This window comes from Ammospiza caudacuta, chromosome 14, assembly GCF_027887145.1.
Source record: "Ammospiza caudacuta isolate bAmmCau1 chromosome 14, bAmmCau1.pri, whole genome shotgun sequence".
NCBI lineage: Eukaryota > Metazoa > Chordata > Aves > Passeriformes > Passerellidae > Ammospiza > Ammospiza caudacuta.
Genome location: NC_080606.1, coordinates 10,399,881 through 10,416,335, shown reverse-complemented (window position 1 = coordinate 10,416,335; position 16,455 = coordinate 10,399,881). Strand labels below are relative to the sequence as shown.

General features: G+C 41.6%; 1 protein-coding gene across 2 annotated transcripts in view; it reads left to right on the top strand.

The window, feature by feature from the left end:
- Positions 1–5,937, top strand: part of STAG2 (STAG2 cohesin complex component) — a 74,237-nt gene extending 68,300 nt beyond the window's left edge. For both annotated transcript variants that reach the window (XM_058814151.1, XM_058814150.1), the window contains exons 33-34: positions 134–211; positions 2,595–5,937. In XM_058814151.1, the coding sequence (XP_058670134.1) occupies positions 134–211; positions 2,595–2,618 (102 nt within the window). In that variant the 3' untranslated portion in view covers positions 2,619–5,937. The remainder of the gene's footprint in view (positions 1–133; positions 212–2,594) is intronic.
- The last annotated feature ends 10,518 nt before the right edge of the window (positions 5,938–16,455 follow it).

The following is a 16,455-nucleotide window of genomic DNA, read 5'->3' as shown; positions in this document are numbered from 1 at the left end:
CTTCCTGACATAACTAATAACATCCCTTGTGAATTTCTACCCCTTGAGAGTTCAGCTTCACTGACTACAGTGTAAAACCTCTGTTTTTCTGGTGAAATTGCACTTAACCTGTTTGTTTGTTTGCTTTCTAAAGCCACCATCAAAGAACAGGAGAGAACGAACAGAGCTAAAACCAGATTTCTTTGACCCTGCTTCAATCATGGATGAATCGGTAGGTTCACTTACATAAGGGGAAAGTAATGTAAATCAGTCTTAAGGTTGCCATACTCTCTTACTTCAGATTTTAAATGGAAAGAATGCAATATTCAGGTTGTCATTGTTAGCTTATTTTGACAGACTGGTACAGTAATTCAGCTCCATACATTCTAGGATAGCCAGTGTTCCTTGCAATTTTATGAGATTTTTGTTCTTAATATCTATATATAGCTATGTAAAAGTTAAAAGCCTATGATTCTGAGCAGAAAACACATTTGTTATGGAAAAGACTGTAGCAGAGGCTGATAGCAAAGAGCATTAGAAAAATGAAGAAATGTGCATACACAATATTAAAGGCAAGTTTCCTGTTGTGCTGAGCTTAGTTCAGTGACTCTGATGTCATTACCAAATGTCAGCACTAGATGGTTTGCATTTTGTGGGTTTTTTTTTAATTGGCATATTTACTTTTGTGCATAAGTAAGATAATGGAGAAAATAAGAGATAATACAGATATCTGTTTATAGAGATGAGAGGTATTTTTTCTTTCCATATAAAGTTTTAGGTCCAAAACATCCGAAGTCTGTAGTTTCTGCTTGCAGTTGCCCTTTTATCCGACTTGATAAATCTGCAGTCTCTATTCTCTTTTAAAAATCTGCATGAGGGATTCCTTCTGTCTTGAACTACTTGTAAAGTATGCAGCCATTTTTGACCCTGGGTAGCTGGTACAAAATTACACTGGAAATAACAAGCTGCAGCAAGCCAGCAGAGGACAGTACAACAAGGCTTCCTGGGAATCTTGGACAGCTTGGTGGAATTTGGAAGATGGTTATGTATTTTTTTACAGTATTGTTGCAGCGTGAACTTGTTCATGTTTATGGGAGAAAGAAGTCCTAAATACTGTTTTAATAATTGCAAATCCATATATTTTGTACCAGTAGGGCTTTGCTTTAGTAATAATGAATCAGTTAGGCTGTGTGTCTGGCTGTTGTGTATTCTTTCCTGAATTAACACCAAGAAAATATCTCGCCTGTTCTCTGACGTTCTGTTTTACAATAATTCTTCCCCTCCTCTTCTCAATTTTTCCTGCACTGATCTGTGAAGTACCAGTCCCTTTTTAGTCTGACAATGCTGAAAGCTTGGCCTTCTCCAGGCTGCATTTCATTGATGTGAGAGCCCTTGTAGCTCCGGCTCTAGCACTGGCTGGGGCAGGTTGCGGTTCCCGCCCGGCCGCGCTGTGCCGGGTGCAGTGCGCGGGAGCGGCCGCGCGGGGGCAGCCGCGGGCAGCGCAGCGCAGGGAGCGCCGGGCGGGGCCGGGAAACAGCTCAGTCTAAAGACAGCGTTCAGCGTAAAAACATCATCGCATCAATGCAAAGCATTCTCAGAATAAAGTTAACTTGCTTTATTCTTATAATTTATTTCAGAGGTCTCTTATTCTTGGAGCTGTTGCACTTGTTTTTAATAGGTGTAGACGTAATAAAGCTGTTTAATTTATTGAGATGCACATGGTTTATGACTAGACTTCTAGTCGGATGTGCCCAGTTACTGCTGGCAGCAGAGGCAGTTCTGTCTGTGTGCTCTGTTATAGGAGGCACCCAAAGTGAATCTAATTCAAAGAACAGTAAAAATGGGTTTGTAAACAGATAAATATGAACAGCATTGTCAGGATTCAGGAAAATTTGGTCTGTTTTGCCTCTTGCTGATTTTATAAAGTCTTACAGATGTTAAGACAGTCAAATAATATGGATCTTTTTGGCACATACATACTTCCATTGGCATAGAAAGCTGTATAGCTTGTTCCCACATGGGAAGTGGAAACTGATTCTTTTTCTTTCCCTAGTTACACAATCTCCTGGAGTACAGTTGCTTGATTTTACCTGATGATTGTTTGATTTTTCACTGTCGTCCTGACAGAGTGAATACATTTCCTAGGAAATGTTAAATTTGTGTCCTGGCTGGCTGATGTGGGATGGCCTGTGCTTTCTGTGATCACAGACACAGCAGCAGCCAGTGTCTAGAGTGTTTTGTCCCAGGTTTAGTAGCTGGTAATAACACATTTGATTTCAGGTTAGTGCAAATAGAATGTCAAAGAAGTCTGAGTTAGGCACCTAACTAAAAATTCTTCTGCAATTATTACCTTAAATAATTAAAACACAGGCTTTATTCTTACTGGATCTAGTTAATTTCAAGTGTGAGCAAAATATTTCTAATGAATGAGGAGCCCTTTCCATTTTATTATCTAAATCAGAAGTCTGGTTAATCTGGTTTGAAAGAAGAATAAACTTAATAATGCCTTAATATATCTTGAAGTGTCTTAATCTTAAATTATATACTAATTGCTTTGTTATTTGTTAAATGTGTATTAGACTACAAATTGACACCATTTCTAACTTTTTTTTTAGGTTCTTGGGGTGTCAATGTTTTAATACCAGAGCAGCAAATAAATCAGTGGTGAAGTCATTTTCTAAGTGGAAGAGGAAGTTTTTCAATACAAAATTGTGGTAGATACAGTGAAATTCTGAACAGATTTTTCTCTAAGGAGAATGACATGCTTTCAAGATCAAGTGCATTGAAGGGGCAGTTTTGTTTGCCTGAAAGAAAAAAAGAAATGTAAAGGACAAGTAAACAATTGAGGATAAGCTACACTTTTTGTTGGGAAAAAATTTCAATATTTTATTTATATGCTATCAGTTTATTTCTGGATCATAAGAAGTATTCCCTCTGAGTTTTAATCTTAACAGTCTGAGAGGTGTTTGGTACAGATTTGAGCCCCTCTCTACACATTTGCTGGCTATACTAAATAATCACGAGCTCTGCTGGATTGCTGTTCACGTCCATGAGCTGTAATAGTAGATGGATTGGTTTTCTCACAGTGTAGAACGAACCAGAAGAGTTGTCAGTATTTTTAATAAAATGCAAACTTAAGCAACGGAAGGTTTGTATCAATTAATCGTGGAAATAAATACATAAAACAGAATTTTAACAGCTTTTTAATCTAAAACACACACTTTTTATTCCAAAAGCTTCATGTTAGCCTTCTCAGAAAGGTCCATAAGCTATAAGCTACCAGAACGTAACAGATTTCACTCTTGCTTGCCCATTACCAACCCTGAAAGTTTGCTTGTCCTTTAAGAAAAATGTAATGTTGTGAAATTCCTTCCAGTAGTGCCACTGTATTTTGTCTCCAAATAAAAGAAGCTTATTGTAGTATGTTTGCAGAAAAATTCTAAACAAAAATTATACAGCTTATTAGAGTGTGGGAATAGGGATCTAAATTTTAAATAAAATTATATATATATATAAATTGGTGCTGATTTTATAATTGCGCAGTTTGTTTAGTTTTTTCTTACTTTTAAATTCCAACTTAAAATTATGAGGTTTCAGAAATATATTGAAAGTTTAACAATGTTTAAAAATAGAAGAGCATGAGAATTCATGCTTTAAAAATGATTTTTAAATTTGTATTTTATATTGTTTTATCTATCTGTCTTTGCAAGCAGTCTTCAGGTTAAAGATACTTCTAACAGGTTACAGTACATTTCCTCTATATGTAAATTAGATTGGATAATAGAAGCTCATAAACAACCCATAATATTCTTTAAAAGCTAAGCTTTAAATTTCATTTTGTGTCCATTCACAAATAAATTAAATTTGGTCTAAAACAGAAAGTGGATCTATGCCATTTTGACATTGACTCATTTTGCAAGGCTTAGGCAGCTAGACATCATTTTAAAGGAAATATTAACTTATATTACATATGTATATTTTTTGTCAGTTGTCTCTCAGTTCTTGAGGTATATTATTTTAATCATTCCATGCCTTAATACGCTTGCAATACAAGAATCTCCCCAAATGGGTGAATACAAAAAGGCTTCCTGTTTTTAGACTCAGAAATTAAACATTCGGCTGTGGTAGCCAAAAACCATAGATTATCTAAAGGATCATGATAAAATATAATTATTTTACTAGGTCATGGGTAACAACAAAATGAAAACTAGATCTGCCTAACTCATTTTACATAAATAAATACTCTCATGTCTAAAAGTACTGCCTATATTGTTTTCCACACCACTGCATTTAATAGAACTGCTGAGAGGACTGTATATATGATTTTAAACTTAAGTTGATTTTTCTTACTCTTGAAGGAGTGTTTCTTTGTGAAAGCAGTTCTTACAGCTTTGTTTTCAACCAGCTAAAAATGTTTTATATATTTACCTTAACCTGTTGTCCTCCACATTCTATTGTCCTAATTGTACTGTTTTCTGATTTGTATTTATGTCTTGAGACAGTAACTTTTTGAATAAAAATAAACCTACAGTATGTTGTATGTTTGATCTTTTTAAATTGGGGTTATGGGAGGACAGTGAAGAAAGGGGTATGAGTAATGCAAATGTTATGTTTATAGAAATCAAAATCTTTTTCCATGTCTTTTAAGTGTTTGTCTCAGAGTTGGGATAATGTATGAAAAACTGCACTGTTTTATATTTGTAATAAATTGTACAAGTTTTTAAAATGTGAATAAAGCACTAATTGGGTAATAATTTAAAGCAGAAAAGTTAATGCAATCATGATTGTTTTAAATATGCTTTAATTTGAGATAAACTTGTTAAAAGAATTAGTGTAAATACAGAGTGAGCTTTTGAAGAGGTTAGTACCTGCAAATAAAATTTTTAAAATTTGTATAGAACTTTTACATGCCAAGAAAGCAGTGGTTAATTATTTTTGTCTTACGTTTTCTAAAGGTGTATTAATAACCTTTCTGTTGGTTTCTTTTTCCTAATAACTATTACCTGATTTTACTCAGAATGCTTTTGATTCTGACATTGGAGATGCTGTACATAGTCCAATGGAAATACCATTAATTCTGTATGCTACTTTCCATTCCATAAATTGATCGTGCACCTGGTAAGCATTTTGAGCTTAATTGGCCAGACAGCTAGGGAATGAGGGGAGAACCCTAAAAATCCCTTCCCATTCCCCTCTCCTCAACTACTGAGCACCTCTAGCTGGGAATTGAAAACTCCTTTCTGGTACAAGACTTTTTAAAGCAGTAATTTTAAGATCTTAGGGAGAGAAAACTTTTAATCCTTGCTAATGTAACCTTGAGAGTTTTGGGTTGGTTTTCATTTTAGTTATTATTATTGCAAATGTTCATTATTCCTGTCTCTAAATCCTGCTGTAAGTTCAATAGTATCTTGTGGAAAATTGTTTTAGTAAGTTCTAAGTTTATAATGCAAGAAAAATACCTTCACTATACAATGTAAAGTCTGTTCTAGTTAAACTGCTTTGGTACAAAAGCCTGTAAATGGAAGAAATTGGAGTTTTGAAGAGAGAGATGATAAAAATGTAGAAAAAAGCAAACTATTCAGAGAAAGTAAAGCCTGTCCTCTGGTTTACCAGAGAGGCCACAGGGAAGGTATTGATTTCAAAGGAATAGTTTCCACATATTCTGTAAAAAGTATTTCTTGATATTAAACAACCAAAGACAATATGTAAGACGTTAGTGATGGCTGTTGTTTGTTTGTTTGGTTTTTACGCCTTTGGATGGTGTGATGCTGATTCCTGTAGCATGTTAAAGATCATAAATTCCCATCTTTAATCTCAATATAACTAAAAATGCACCTCTTTAAAGTCTGCCTCTCTATTCCCCCCCCTAATTTACCCATACACTTTTCCTTGCATTTCAGGACAGCAATACAATTAACTTCCTACACATACTGGATTTTTTGAGCTGCTTTGATTCACAACAATGCTTTGCAACTTTTTTTATCTATAGATGTTTTTATTTTATTATAGCCCAATTAATATCAATGACTTGTTCCTTTGAAGCACTTGTCAAAATTGTGAATTTATGCTTCAGAATTCTTTTGATTAAACACAAATTGATTCTTCAAAAATATTTTCATTCCTACTTAACTGTTTTAATTTAATATTCTTTGACTAATCTGTGATACTGAAATGTAGTTTATGCCATTGTCTAATTTTTCATAATCCTATACAATTTCTTGTCCGGAGATTGTTTAATTTCTTACATATTTCTTGGCATCCAAAAGTGATCATATTTTTGATGGAGGTGGATGATGACACATACTCGGAAAACAAGGTAATTCAGGGCAATACTGTTCTATAACAGTTCTGTTTTAAAAGTAACAATTCCATATGAATTGTGCCTGTCATTTTCCTCAGCTGTCGTTCTGTCCTGTATGCCTTCCTCATGTTGCTGTTCTTTCTTTAATGTTTCTTTGATTAAATATCAATTTTCATATTTCTTTAAAGTTTTTACCAGTTAGATGTTGTTGCAAATGGTGCCTTCCAGCTAGAGATTCAGTTGCTGCTTTTTGTTGTGGTTTTTTGTAGCTACTGCCAGCTTTTATGGGTGTAAATCATAGTGGCAGTACAATGGTAAGAAGCTATAACTCTGCCCAGAAAAATGATCCAAAGTGTGGTTGGGTGGCTGGCTGACAGAAATGTCCCTGTCCTTCAGTGAATGTGTATGGTTCCATAATGTCATCATGCTTCCCAAACCTGACTGTGTAATTTCTGCTGAGTTTTTCTCAGCAGTTTTTTGATTGGAAAATAAGAGGAAAAGTCATCATGTTTTGTGTATATTAACTGTTTTTGTCAAAGAAAAAGCTGCAGTTGCCAGCTTTAAAGGTGGAAGTTGTGTTCAGCTGATAACAGCTTGAATTCTGCACTTGCAGGAAAGCTATTTAAAAGAACATAATAAAATAAAATATGAAAGTAATAAAACCTCTGGAGGCCTAGAACATCTCAGATTAGGAAGGAGAGATGTTAAGTTGGTAGTTACTTCATGAAAGCATTCAAGTGATAAAACAGGACTTGGCAAAATGGATTCATGAGCTTGCAGAGAGTTTCCTGTTGGCTGAGGTGGGTGATGGCAGGTGAGAGATCCATGCACACAGCAGCAGCTTATTCCCAGTCTGGTGGGCTCTGGGTACAGCTTGAATGATCCCTCAGACATTGAGCAGGGATGGTCTCCTTGTGCTCATCTAGCCTTTCTCATTCACTACCTTTGCCCTTAGGCTTTTGTCCCTGAATCCCCTGTACCATCTGTAGGGCCTGGCTGTGGACATTGGTGTGAGCCCTGTGCTGTGGGACATTGGTGTGAGCCTGTGCTGTGGGACATTGGTGTGAGCTCTGGGACATTGGTGTGAGCCTGTGCTGTGGGACATTGGTGTGAGCCCTGTGCTGTGGGACATTGGTGTGAGCCCTGTGCTGTGGGACATTGGTGTGAGCTCTGGGACATTGGTGTGAGCCCTGTGCTGTGGGACATTGGTGTGAGCCCTGTGCTGTGGGACATTGGTGTGAGCTCTGGGACATTGGTGTGAGCCTGTGCTGTGGGACATTGGTGTGAGCCCTGTGCTGTGGGACATTGGTGTGAGCCCTGTGCTGTGGGACATTGGTGTGAGCTCTGGGACATTGGTGTGAGCCCTGTGCTGTGGTTCCTGCAGCTCCTGGCAGGGCTGGGCTGGCTCAGGGTTTCAGCACCCTCTGATCCTGCGCTGCCCAGCACTGGGGTGTCCCTGCTGGAGAGCTGAGTCCTGGCCAGGGCTCCACATGACACCTGTTTGCCAGGCCATACTGCCAGCAGGGAAGCCTTCAGTTGGCTGCTGCCTTGTGAAAAGCAGTTAAACCACAGCTCTTGAGTGACAAATGCACCCATCTCTTATTATTTCAACGCACTCTTTTCACAGGCTTAAATTCTGTTTTCTTCTTTTCAAACTGCTGCACTCCACCAAAAGCAAAAAAGCAAACCACATCCACTTGTTTTTCATATCATGCACAAAAGCACTTAAAGATGTGGTGTATCTTATATTTAGCCTGCTCTTTATTGTTCATCTTAAAGCACTGAGCTGTCTTTTACGCAACTGTTCTTACGTATCAACTGACAAAAGCTGTCTTTCCATTATTTCTGTTGCCAGTTTATAATCTTCTGAATCTTGAAAAGCAGATTTCTTGGGGTGTTTTTTTTTCAACTGAATTTTTCCATTACAGACAAGAATCAAAGTGCTCTGTGAAACCTAGCTTGGATTAGGGAAGTGGCATTGTCAGTGAAAACAGTATCTTGTCAGTTCCATCCTGTTTGAGGGACTGATGGTGTTACAGTTTAAGGGCTTATTGTGTAAATGTTTGTAACTGGAGAAATCTACAGATTTGGACTATTGGTCCTTTCCCTTGTTAGGCACCCTTTTATTCTTGCTCATATCAATAGCTTGTGTGTGGTGAAAGGAGCTTGTTGAAGTGCTGTGAAGTAAAAGAAGCACATGTTCTATTTAAAGCTGCTTTCATTACAAATTCTCTCTTTTATTTATTTTTTTAACCTTGCGATGCTTCATCTTCTACTTCAGACTGACTTTTAACTGCATAGTTAAAACTCACTTGGGTTGGATTTGTAGATCTGACAGAAAGAAAGGTTCCCTGTAGAGCACAGAGGCTGCCAGTGATGCAATATCAGCTGTTTGTGTTGGCTTTTCCTGGGAATTGTGTTGAGTTAGCCAAAGAGAAATAGGCTGTTGGTGTTTGTTCTGGCACATTACTGATTTGTCTCAGATTGTCACAGAGCTACAGATTTTGTGGATTTAGACAGTGTAGAAGCATTTTCTCTCCACATGCTGTTTCTGTAGTTAACAATATTCAATGCAGGCCACTTGATCTATTAGTAAAGTTCAAAATATATATATGTCTTTTAGTTTTTTTCTTAGTCCCTACTCACAAGGAAAGTAAAATTTCTTCTTTTCTTTTTGAATTTGATTTGCTGTTAATCTCTCATTCATTTATAAGAAATGAATTGTTTGGAGTGTTCCATGGAGCCAAACCACAGCACTCAGTGATGTATAATCCAAACTGTGGTAACTTGGCAGGATGAGTCTTGTGGGTGGGTAACGACTGGTGTTGTACCAACCACAAACATTCACACAGTGACAGCTCCAGATCTGCTTCACACTGGTGTAACTCACATCTGGAGAGCAGAGATGCTCTGACCAGCTGCCACGTTGGGCCCTGGCCACTGTGTGGTTCCTCCTCAGGCTCTGCCTCCTGCATGGTATCAGACATGTGGGATGCCCATTCTCTGAAATGGCACTTAATTATTATTAATTATCATTCCTATTATCACCAAGCTGTCAACACCTTTCCCAGTCCTGTAACCCTGGGTCAGCCACCTTATGACTCCCCCAATTCAATTTTGAATTGCTTAGTGTGGTCAGCCTGAGCCAGGAAATGCAGTCATGTCTCACCTGCCTGCAGAGTGAGATGATTCATTTTTTTTTCGGGAAAATATTAGAAATGAACCAACGTGATTTTGGGTCAAGGCTTTCAAGGTGTTGTGGTCTAGGAATAAAAATACAGATCTGATGGATCAGCACACCCCTGATCCCTGTCAGAGTTGGTGGGGAAGAGGAGTGGGGACCCTCCTTCACTGTGTAACACTGAATGGGGTGATTCTTTTCTGAATTTCAGAACAATGGTTCTTGTGATGAGGGACTTTTCCCCACACTATTTTAAGGTGAAGGAGGGTGCATGTTAGAGGAATTTGGACTGAATGAGCCATGTCTTGGCTCAGGTACACATCATAAATAAACTGATGTTCTTGGTACAGCTGATTATAAAGAGCTCTGTTTCCAAAGGACAAGTCTGGCAATTACACAGTGTAAAGGCCTATTTAGTAGTACAGGCAGCCCAAATCAGTATCTTTTATAAGGGATGCTTTGCTGCTTTTGCAAAGTCAAAGAATTAATTCTGTTTTCATTCTAGTACCATGGGATTTAGGGAGAAAGTTCCCTGGCTTTGTATGAGAGTCAGCTCTGGGTAGATAATTTCTGGTAACTTAATAATTGAATTTGGCCTCTTTGATTTGTCCAAACATTGGGTGTTCTTTCCATTATTTCTGTTTCTGGTGCTATCTTTGGTGGAGATTCAGGTATTTTTTTTCTGTTGCTGTTCCAAAATACAGGGAGTTTTTCTACTTATCTTTGGTCCCTATTGTATTTTTTTAATAGATATAATTTTTGGACAACCAAGGTTTTTAAATGCTATTTCAGTATAGTTCTTGACACCTAACAGATTACCAGGTGAAGATAACCTTCATATTGGCAGACAACTTGAGACTTTTATCACAGCTCCTACCTCCAACCAGGAGAAGCAAAAGTTGCAGGTAATTTTTTACGACGTCCAAAAGGTTGTAAAAGCAACAAAATGTTTGTTACTGTATCCAAACCAGCCGTAATTTTTAGTGAGATTGCAGAGTTGTAGGATGGGAAAGGGGTTCTGTGCCTGTCCCAGTGGGGCACCCTGTGCCACAGTTCCTGTTTCCATCACTTGCCCCAGCCAGGAGGAGCCTGAGCCCCGTGCTGGGGCTGCCCCGTGTCCAGCTGGCACAGCCTGGTCCCTGCTCTCTCCCAGCCCTCCTGGGGCTGGATGTGAGCTGACATCCTGATGGGAATGTTGCTGCCATGCCTGGTTCACAGCTCTCTTCCCCCTGGGATAAGGTCTCTTGGAGGGCTGGGGATTCCCACCCCTGTTTTTATTCCTCTATCACTTTGTTCCTGCAGATCTTCACAAACTAAATCCCTACAAGAACATACAAATAAGCAGAACTGGTTTTGTTACTTTGCAGTAACAAAAAAATCAATCCTTTTTTCAGAGCAGAGAAACCACAGCAGGGTGAAAATAAACTTGGTTAACAAAACTTGGATAGAGAAGAATAATAGTGATTAAGAGAGCAATCTTCTTAAAGAATAGTTCCAGGGGTGTTGTGGTGAGAGCCGGGCTGGGGGTTAATTCTCCACTGTGTTTTGTGAACTGTGTCTGGGGACTTCACCTCTCCCTGTCACTGGGGAGCTGTGCCAGGACACTGGGCGGGGCTGTGGGTGCACAGCTGTCTGGCTGTCCCTGGAGCCTCTCTGCAGTCTCAAGTGCTGAATGCTGTTCCTGCCTGAGAGCAGCTCTGCAGAGGGTGAGGGTTTACCTCTGCATTAATGAACAAAATGGAAGTAGTTCAGGGGTCAGCAGGAATTAATTTATCAAAATGGGCTGAGTTCTTTGTCTTACAAAAATATTAATATGGAAGAAAAATATTAAATTACAGGAGCCTCTGAAATGAAGGACCTGACAGAGTAGAAAAATAATCCAGGAGATTTTAGCATGGTTTCAATTTTCAGAGAAATTTGAGAGCAGATTGTACATTTCAGTAGGGTCAGGATGTGCTTTAGAGATGCTCTTGTTCAGATGTGTAATGGAAAGTAGATTTTAATGCTGGAATGTTGCTGTGGTGAGGATGGCTGTACCTCTCCCTGGAGAGGGGCTGGGTGAGTGATGCTGGGCTCCCTGGAGAAGGTTTCAACATTGCCAGAAATCTGGGGAAGAGAGAATACTTTTTGTTCAGTCCAAGAGCAGTGTAGATGTAGCTGAATTTATACTAGCACCCGAAATAGCCCAGAAATGGATGCTGTGGTGCTTTATGTTGTACAGAAACTCTTTTATCACTCATGTTGGTCCTGCAGTAGTCTGAGAGATGTGTGACCCCTGCAAGAGCAGGGTTGTCTCCCTCAGAGATGTGTGGTGACCCTTGCAGCAGCAGGGCTGTCTCCCTGGTGTTCCAGGGATACATGGCCAGCAGAAGGGCTCCCTTAAGAGACTCCAGTTGCAGTATAAATTCCATATTCTCACTGTGATGTTTCTGGGGAGCTATCTGGGCTTGTTTCAAATCCACACTTCATTATGGATCAGTGGGGAGGAATGCTGTGTGAGCTGCTTGCTCCATTTCCATCCCAAGGGCTGCTTCCTTTTCTCCTGTAGGGCCCCTCTCAAGATAAAAATTCAAATGAGAGGTCCTCACCACATGGTAGTGGTCTCTAGCTGGGGCCTTATGAAGATGTTCTCTCTGAATCATCAGCAAAAAAAGCTGTGTATCAATGTCTTCTGGATTGTGTTCTCTGCTGATATGTCTTACCATGTCCTCTCAATGGCCCTCCAGCTAAAAAGAAAAATAAATTAAAAAGTCTGAGTATGTTCAGCAGGAATTTGGGATCGCAGTTCCACAGAAGCCAGTCATTCAGCTTTACATATTTTCCCCTCATTTCCTTTTTATTTTAGTCTGTCTTCTGAATGAATTTGTCACAGTGATAGAGTTTTTCAGTCTGGGAAATACTGATTATTTCCCCCTTTTGTGGCTGCCTGGCCTGTTTGTAGGGCAGACATCTGCAGTGGTGTCTGGGAGCACCACCTTGGCCTTTGGAGCCTGTGGATACCAGTAAAGCATAAAAAAAACAGTAACATGGGAAATGACAGGGCTACTGCCAGGTAGCTGGTGATAGAAGATCTACAGCTGTATCATTTCGTTAATAACCATTACCTTCATCAGCTCTTTTCAGCCTTGGCTATGAAATTGGCAGTCTGGCCTGAGTGCTGTCCTTGACTCTTTTTACTGCCTTCCTTAAACATTTCTTCTCAAATTGTTCCAATTTCTTGACTCCTTCAACATTTGCACAATTGTCAAATAATTCTTGCCATAGGAAAAGAAAAAGAACCCCGCCATTTCTATTTAAAATTTGAGTAGTTTTCAGCTAGACTTTGACTAAGTATTCAGGTCCTTAGTGGATGTCAGGGCTGAGATAATGCCAACTCCTGCACTAATTAGGACTAATCAGTGTCATTTAAAAAGGAATTTATGATCTATCAAACTTGATATGCTTTCCATTAGATAATGAATGTTTCTGTCTCCACCCTCTCTGTGGTAGTTGAAGTCTCCTTGGCTCTGTAGAGGGGTTTGTTTTAAGCCAGACTAAAACTTTGCAGGTTCTTCTTTCCATCAGTGAGGCATTGTTTGAGTGATAAAATAAATGCTAGTGGAAATGGGAGCAAAACCCTCTTCTTTCTTGAGAAAATGACCACAACACCTTGGATGACTTGGTTTTCTTTGTCTTCCTTTTGTGCTTTGTGTAAGTGGATCCATTTTATTGCATCTCCTCAGTGTCACTGTGCAGAGCATTGTGGCTGTGGAGCTGAGCTGGGTGCTCTGTGATTCCAGAGCTCCCACCAAGGAGGGGCTCTGGGCTGGGGAGCCCTGGGGGCGAGGCAGCAGCTCACTGGAGATGGACTGGGAGTGGCTGCTGGGCTGGGGAATGGGAATGGTGCCTTCCATCAGCAGGGAAACAGCCCCAGGAGAGCCTCACTGGGAGGGTTTGAAGCTGCTCCTTATTGCCCTCCTTGGAGCTGCAGGGCAGTGTCCCCCCTCAGAGGGGCTCATGCTGGAGGTGCTTTGCAGAGGTGAGTTCTCAGCACCCCCTGACATCAAATTCTTTGTGTTGAGCAGGGCTGCTCCCCTCAGCAGCACAGTGAAGGTTCTGCAGTGCTCTGGCTGCAGCAGAGATGGAGGGGTGGGGGTTTGAACTTGTGTGAACATTCTCCTGGGCTGTTGGTGGGGTCACACATCCTGTGCTGTCCTGTCTCACAGCTGTGTCTGGGTGGGAAGGGTGGATGTGAACATCCAGGGTTGGGTTCTGGCTCAGCAGGTGCTCAGTTCACAGTGGAGTTTTAGCAAAGAGCTGATCCTCTCTCTCACTGTGGCTGCTCGACAGAAGGCTGAGCTCTGGGAGTGGCTGAGCTGTCTCATGGACACACATCTTCTCCAGTGCCAGCTTGTTGTCCAAGCCATTGAATACATTTTCTCAAATCATGGCGGTATCTTTCAACAATGGTGATTCCCTGCAACACATGGAGCCTCCCATCTAAATTGTCATTTCCTATGATTTCCTTCATTCTATCGCAAAAGATCACCTTCTGCAACTTTTAAAAATTCATGTGCAAATTAAAATCAGAATTCCACTTGAAAAGTTTTTACATACATCCAAATAGCACAGCAGAACACAGAAGCTGAAATTTCACGTTATTAGGGCACATCCCTACAAACAGCATCACACAGTGGTACTGAGTGCTCTCCATAGACAGGAGATGCCACAGTCCTCTCACTGCCTTCCCAGCTTCTGGGAGCCCCCTGGCTCAGGGGCAGGGTGTGCCAGGGCTGCTCAGCCTTGGGACAGCAGGGCAGAAATGCCCTGAGGGAAGGCAGGCAGTGCCCTTGCCTTCCTTCATTAGGAGCCCTGGGACTCCCTTCTGTTTCTCTGCCACACGGCGGAGCTCTGTGTTTGTCTTCCAGCCATAAATGAGGCCGAGGAGAGCTATGGGTTGTACAGGGCCTGCACCCAAAAGCCCAGTGTGAGAGGAGCTGTGGCATCGAGGGGCCAGCTGAGGGCTGGCCTTGCAGGTGTGGTGGGCTGCAGTAATTGAGTTTTGGGGGACAGACTGAGAGGGGATAAGAGGAATGGGAATCAAATGAGATATAGGTTAGGAAATTTAAAAATCCTATAAGAGAGGGGAAAACAGGGAAATTTGTTAATACCAGTGAAGCTGGTTATTTTTTAGTTAGGTGTACCCACGCATGTCCTGGGAAAAGAAGCCATTAAGGAAAATGGGCCTGCCAGCAAGTGGAGAGAGATATGATTGAGGAGGAAACTGCTGGTGCTGCTCTAAAAACCTGGGCTTTGAAGGAAACTTAGGTGCTGGGTGGAAAATCTGAAGTCACTAAAATGGAAAGGAAGTTGGGAAGCCACAGAAGGCAGAAAGCTCTGCATGAACCTGCCTGGTGGTGCTGAGCTGGCAGAAGCCCTGCTCAGGTAGGTGAGGCAGGAAAGGCAGCTCCTTCCTGCACAGAATGGGCCCCTGTGGCAGGACAGTTCCCCTGGCACTGGGGCTCTCATGCCCCTCACCATTGGTCCATTGCAGCTTTTTGAATCTTGTTCATCACAAATCCTGTGTGCATCAGATGAACGAGAGGCCCTGACTCACTTCTTGTAGGTCTGGTTCAAGCCCCAATGGGTGAGAGAAAAGCAGCTCCAAGGCCTGTGCTGGGCTCTGGCTCCTCTCCAGCCCCCAGCTCTGTGTGATCCCACAGAGGAACACTCAGCCCTTCTCCATGCTGCACAGGGCTTTGCTGGTGTGGCAGGGTCTATGGGAACAGCCCCTCCTGTGAGTGAGCGTGGCCAGTTTGAGTCCCTGTGTTCACAGAGCCCTTCCAGGGAGTCCCTGGGCACTGGGATGGGGCAGTGCTTGCAGGTGGCTCCAATCCCATCACCTTCAGCTGTGGGGAAGAGCTGAGACCTGGCTGGAAACAAGAGCCTGTGGATTTCCAGTGCACTGGGCAGTGTGTCCTCCCTTTAAAGAAGTAAGTGAATGATGTAAAAACTGATTTAGTCAAACATCCCCAGTCCTAGGTCAAGTGTCTCCAGTTGGGCACAATAGTGTTTGCTGTCCCTGACAGCCTCCAGCTCTACCCCTGCTGTGTTCCCTGGGGCCTGTCCCTGCTGGGTGAGGGACCATGAGTGCTGGACCCTGGGAACATTAAGCCATAGAATTATTTAGGTTGGGAAGGATCTCTAAGACCCTGTTGTGGTTTGACACTGGCCAAACACCAGGCATCCACAACAGCCAATTGCCCTCGCCTGTCACAGCTGGGCAGAGGAGAGAGGAAAAAATTAGGTAAGGGTTCATAAGTGAAGATAAGGACTGGGAGAAAAACACTCCAAGGGCAAAACAGGCTCAGCTTAGATGTACAAAGTGCATTTATTACTAACAAAATCAGAGGAGAATAATGAAAAGTAAAATAAGCCCTTAAAACACCTTTTGTTCTCCCAAGGTCTCCCTCCTCCCCACTGGCAGTGCAGGGAGACAGGGCCTGGGGGTTTGGTCAGCACATCCTGGTTTCCATGCACTGGAGCCTGGGTGTGAACACTCCCACCACCTTGTCACAGGACCCTACTGGCTGGAGAGAGCCCACTGTATTCTGGGCTTGTGACAGGAGTCTGCAAAGGTTTTGTAACCTTTCTTCATGGCTCAGGAAGGGGAAAGAAAAAGTGGATTTTTTTTTTTAATGCTTTATCCTTGCTCTGGGGTTCTGCAGCCTTTCAGGCACCTGAGTAAATGTTTGTTGTGATGAACTGCTCACTCTGCATTGCTGTGGTCAGACTGAAGTGGTTTGTGCTGGGTCGCTGATGAAAAATAGATATTTGCATTTCTCTTCCAAACTGTGTTCAAAGCACCAGGCATGAGCGATGGTACCCAGTGAGTGATCACCTTTCATTGCTTGGCCTGTGACTCCTGCCTGTCTGCTGCTTTGATGCCAGATGTCCAAAAAGGCCCAGAACTCACCTGGGGATGGGTTTTTAAACATGCATCATCTAATTCAAG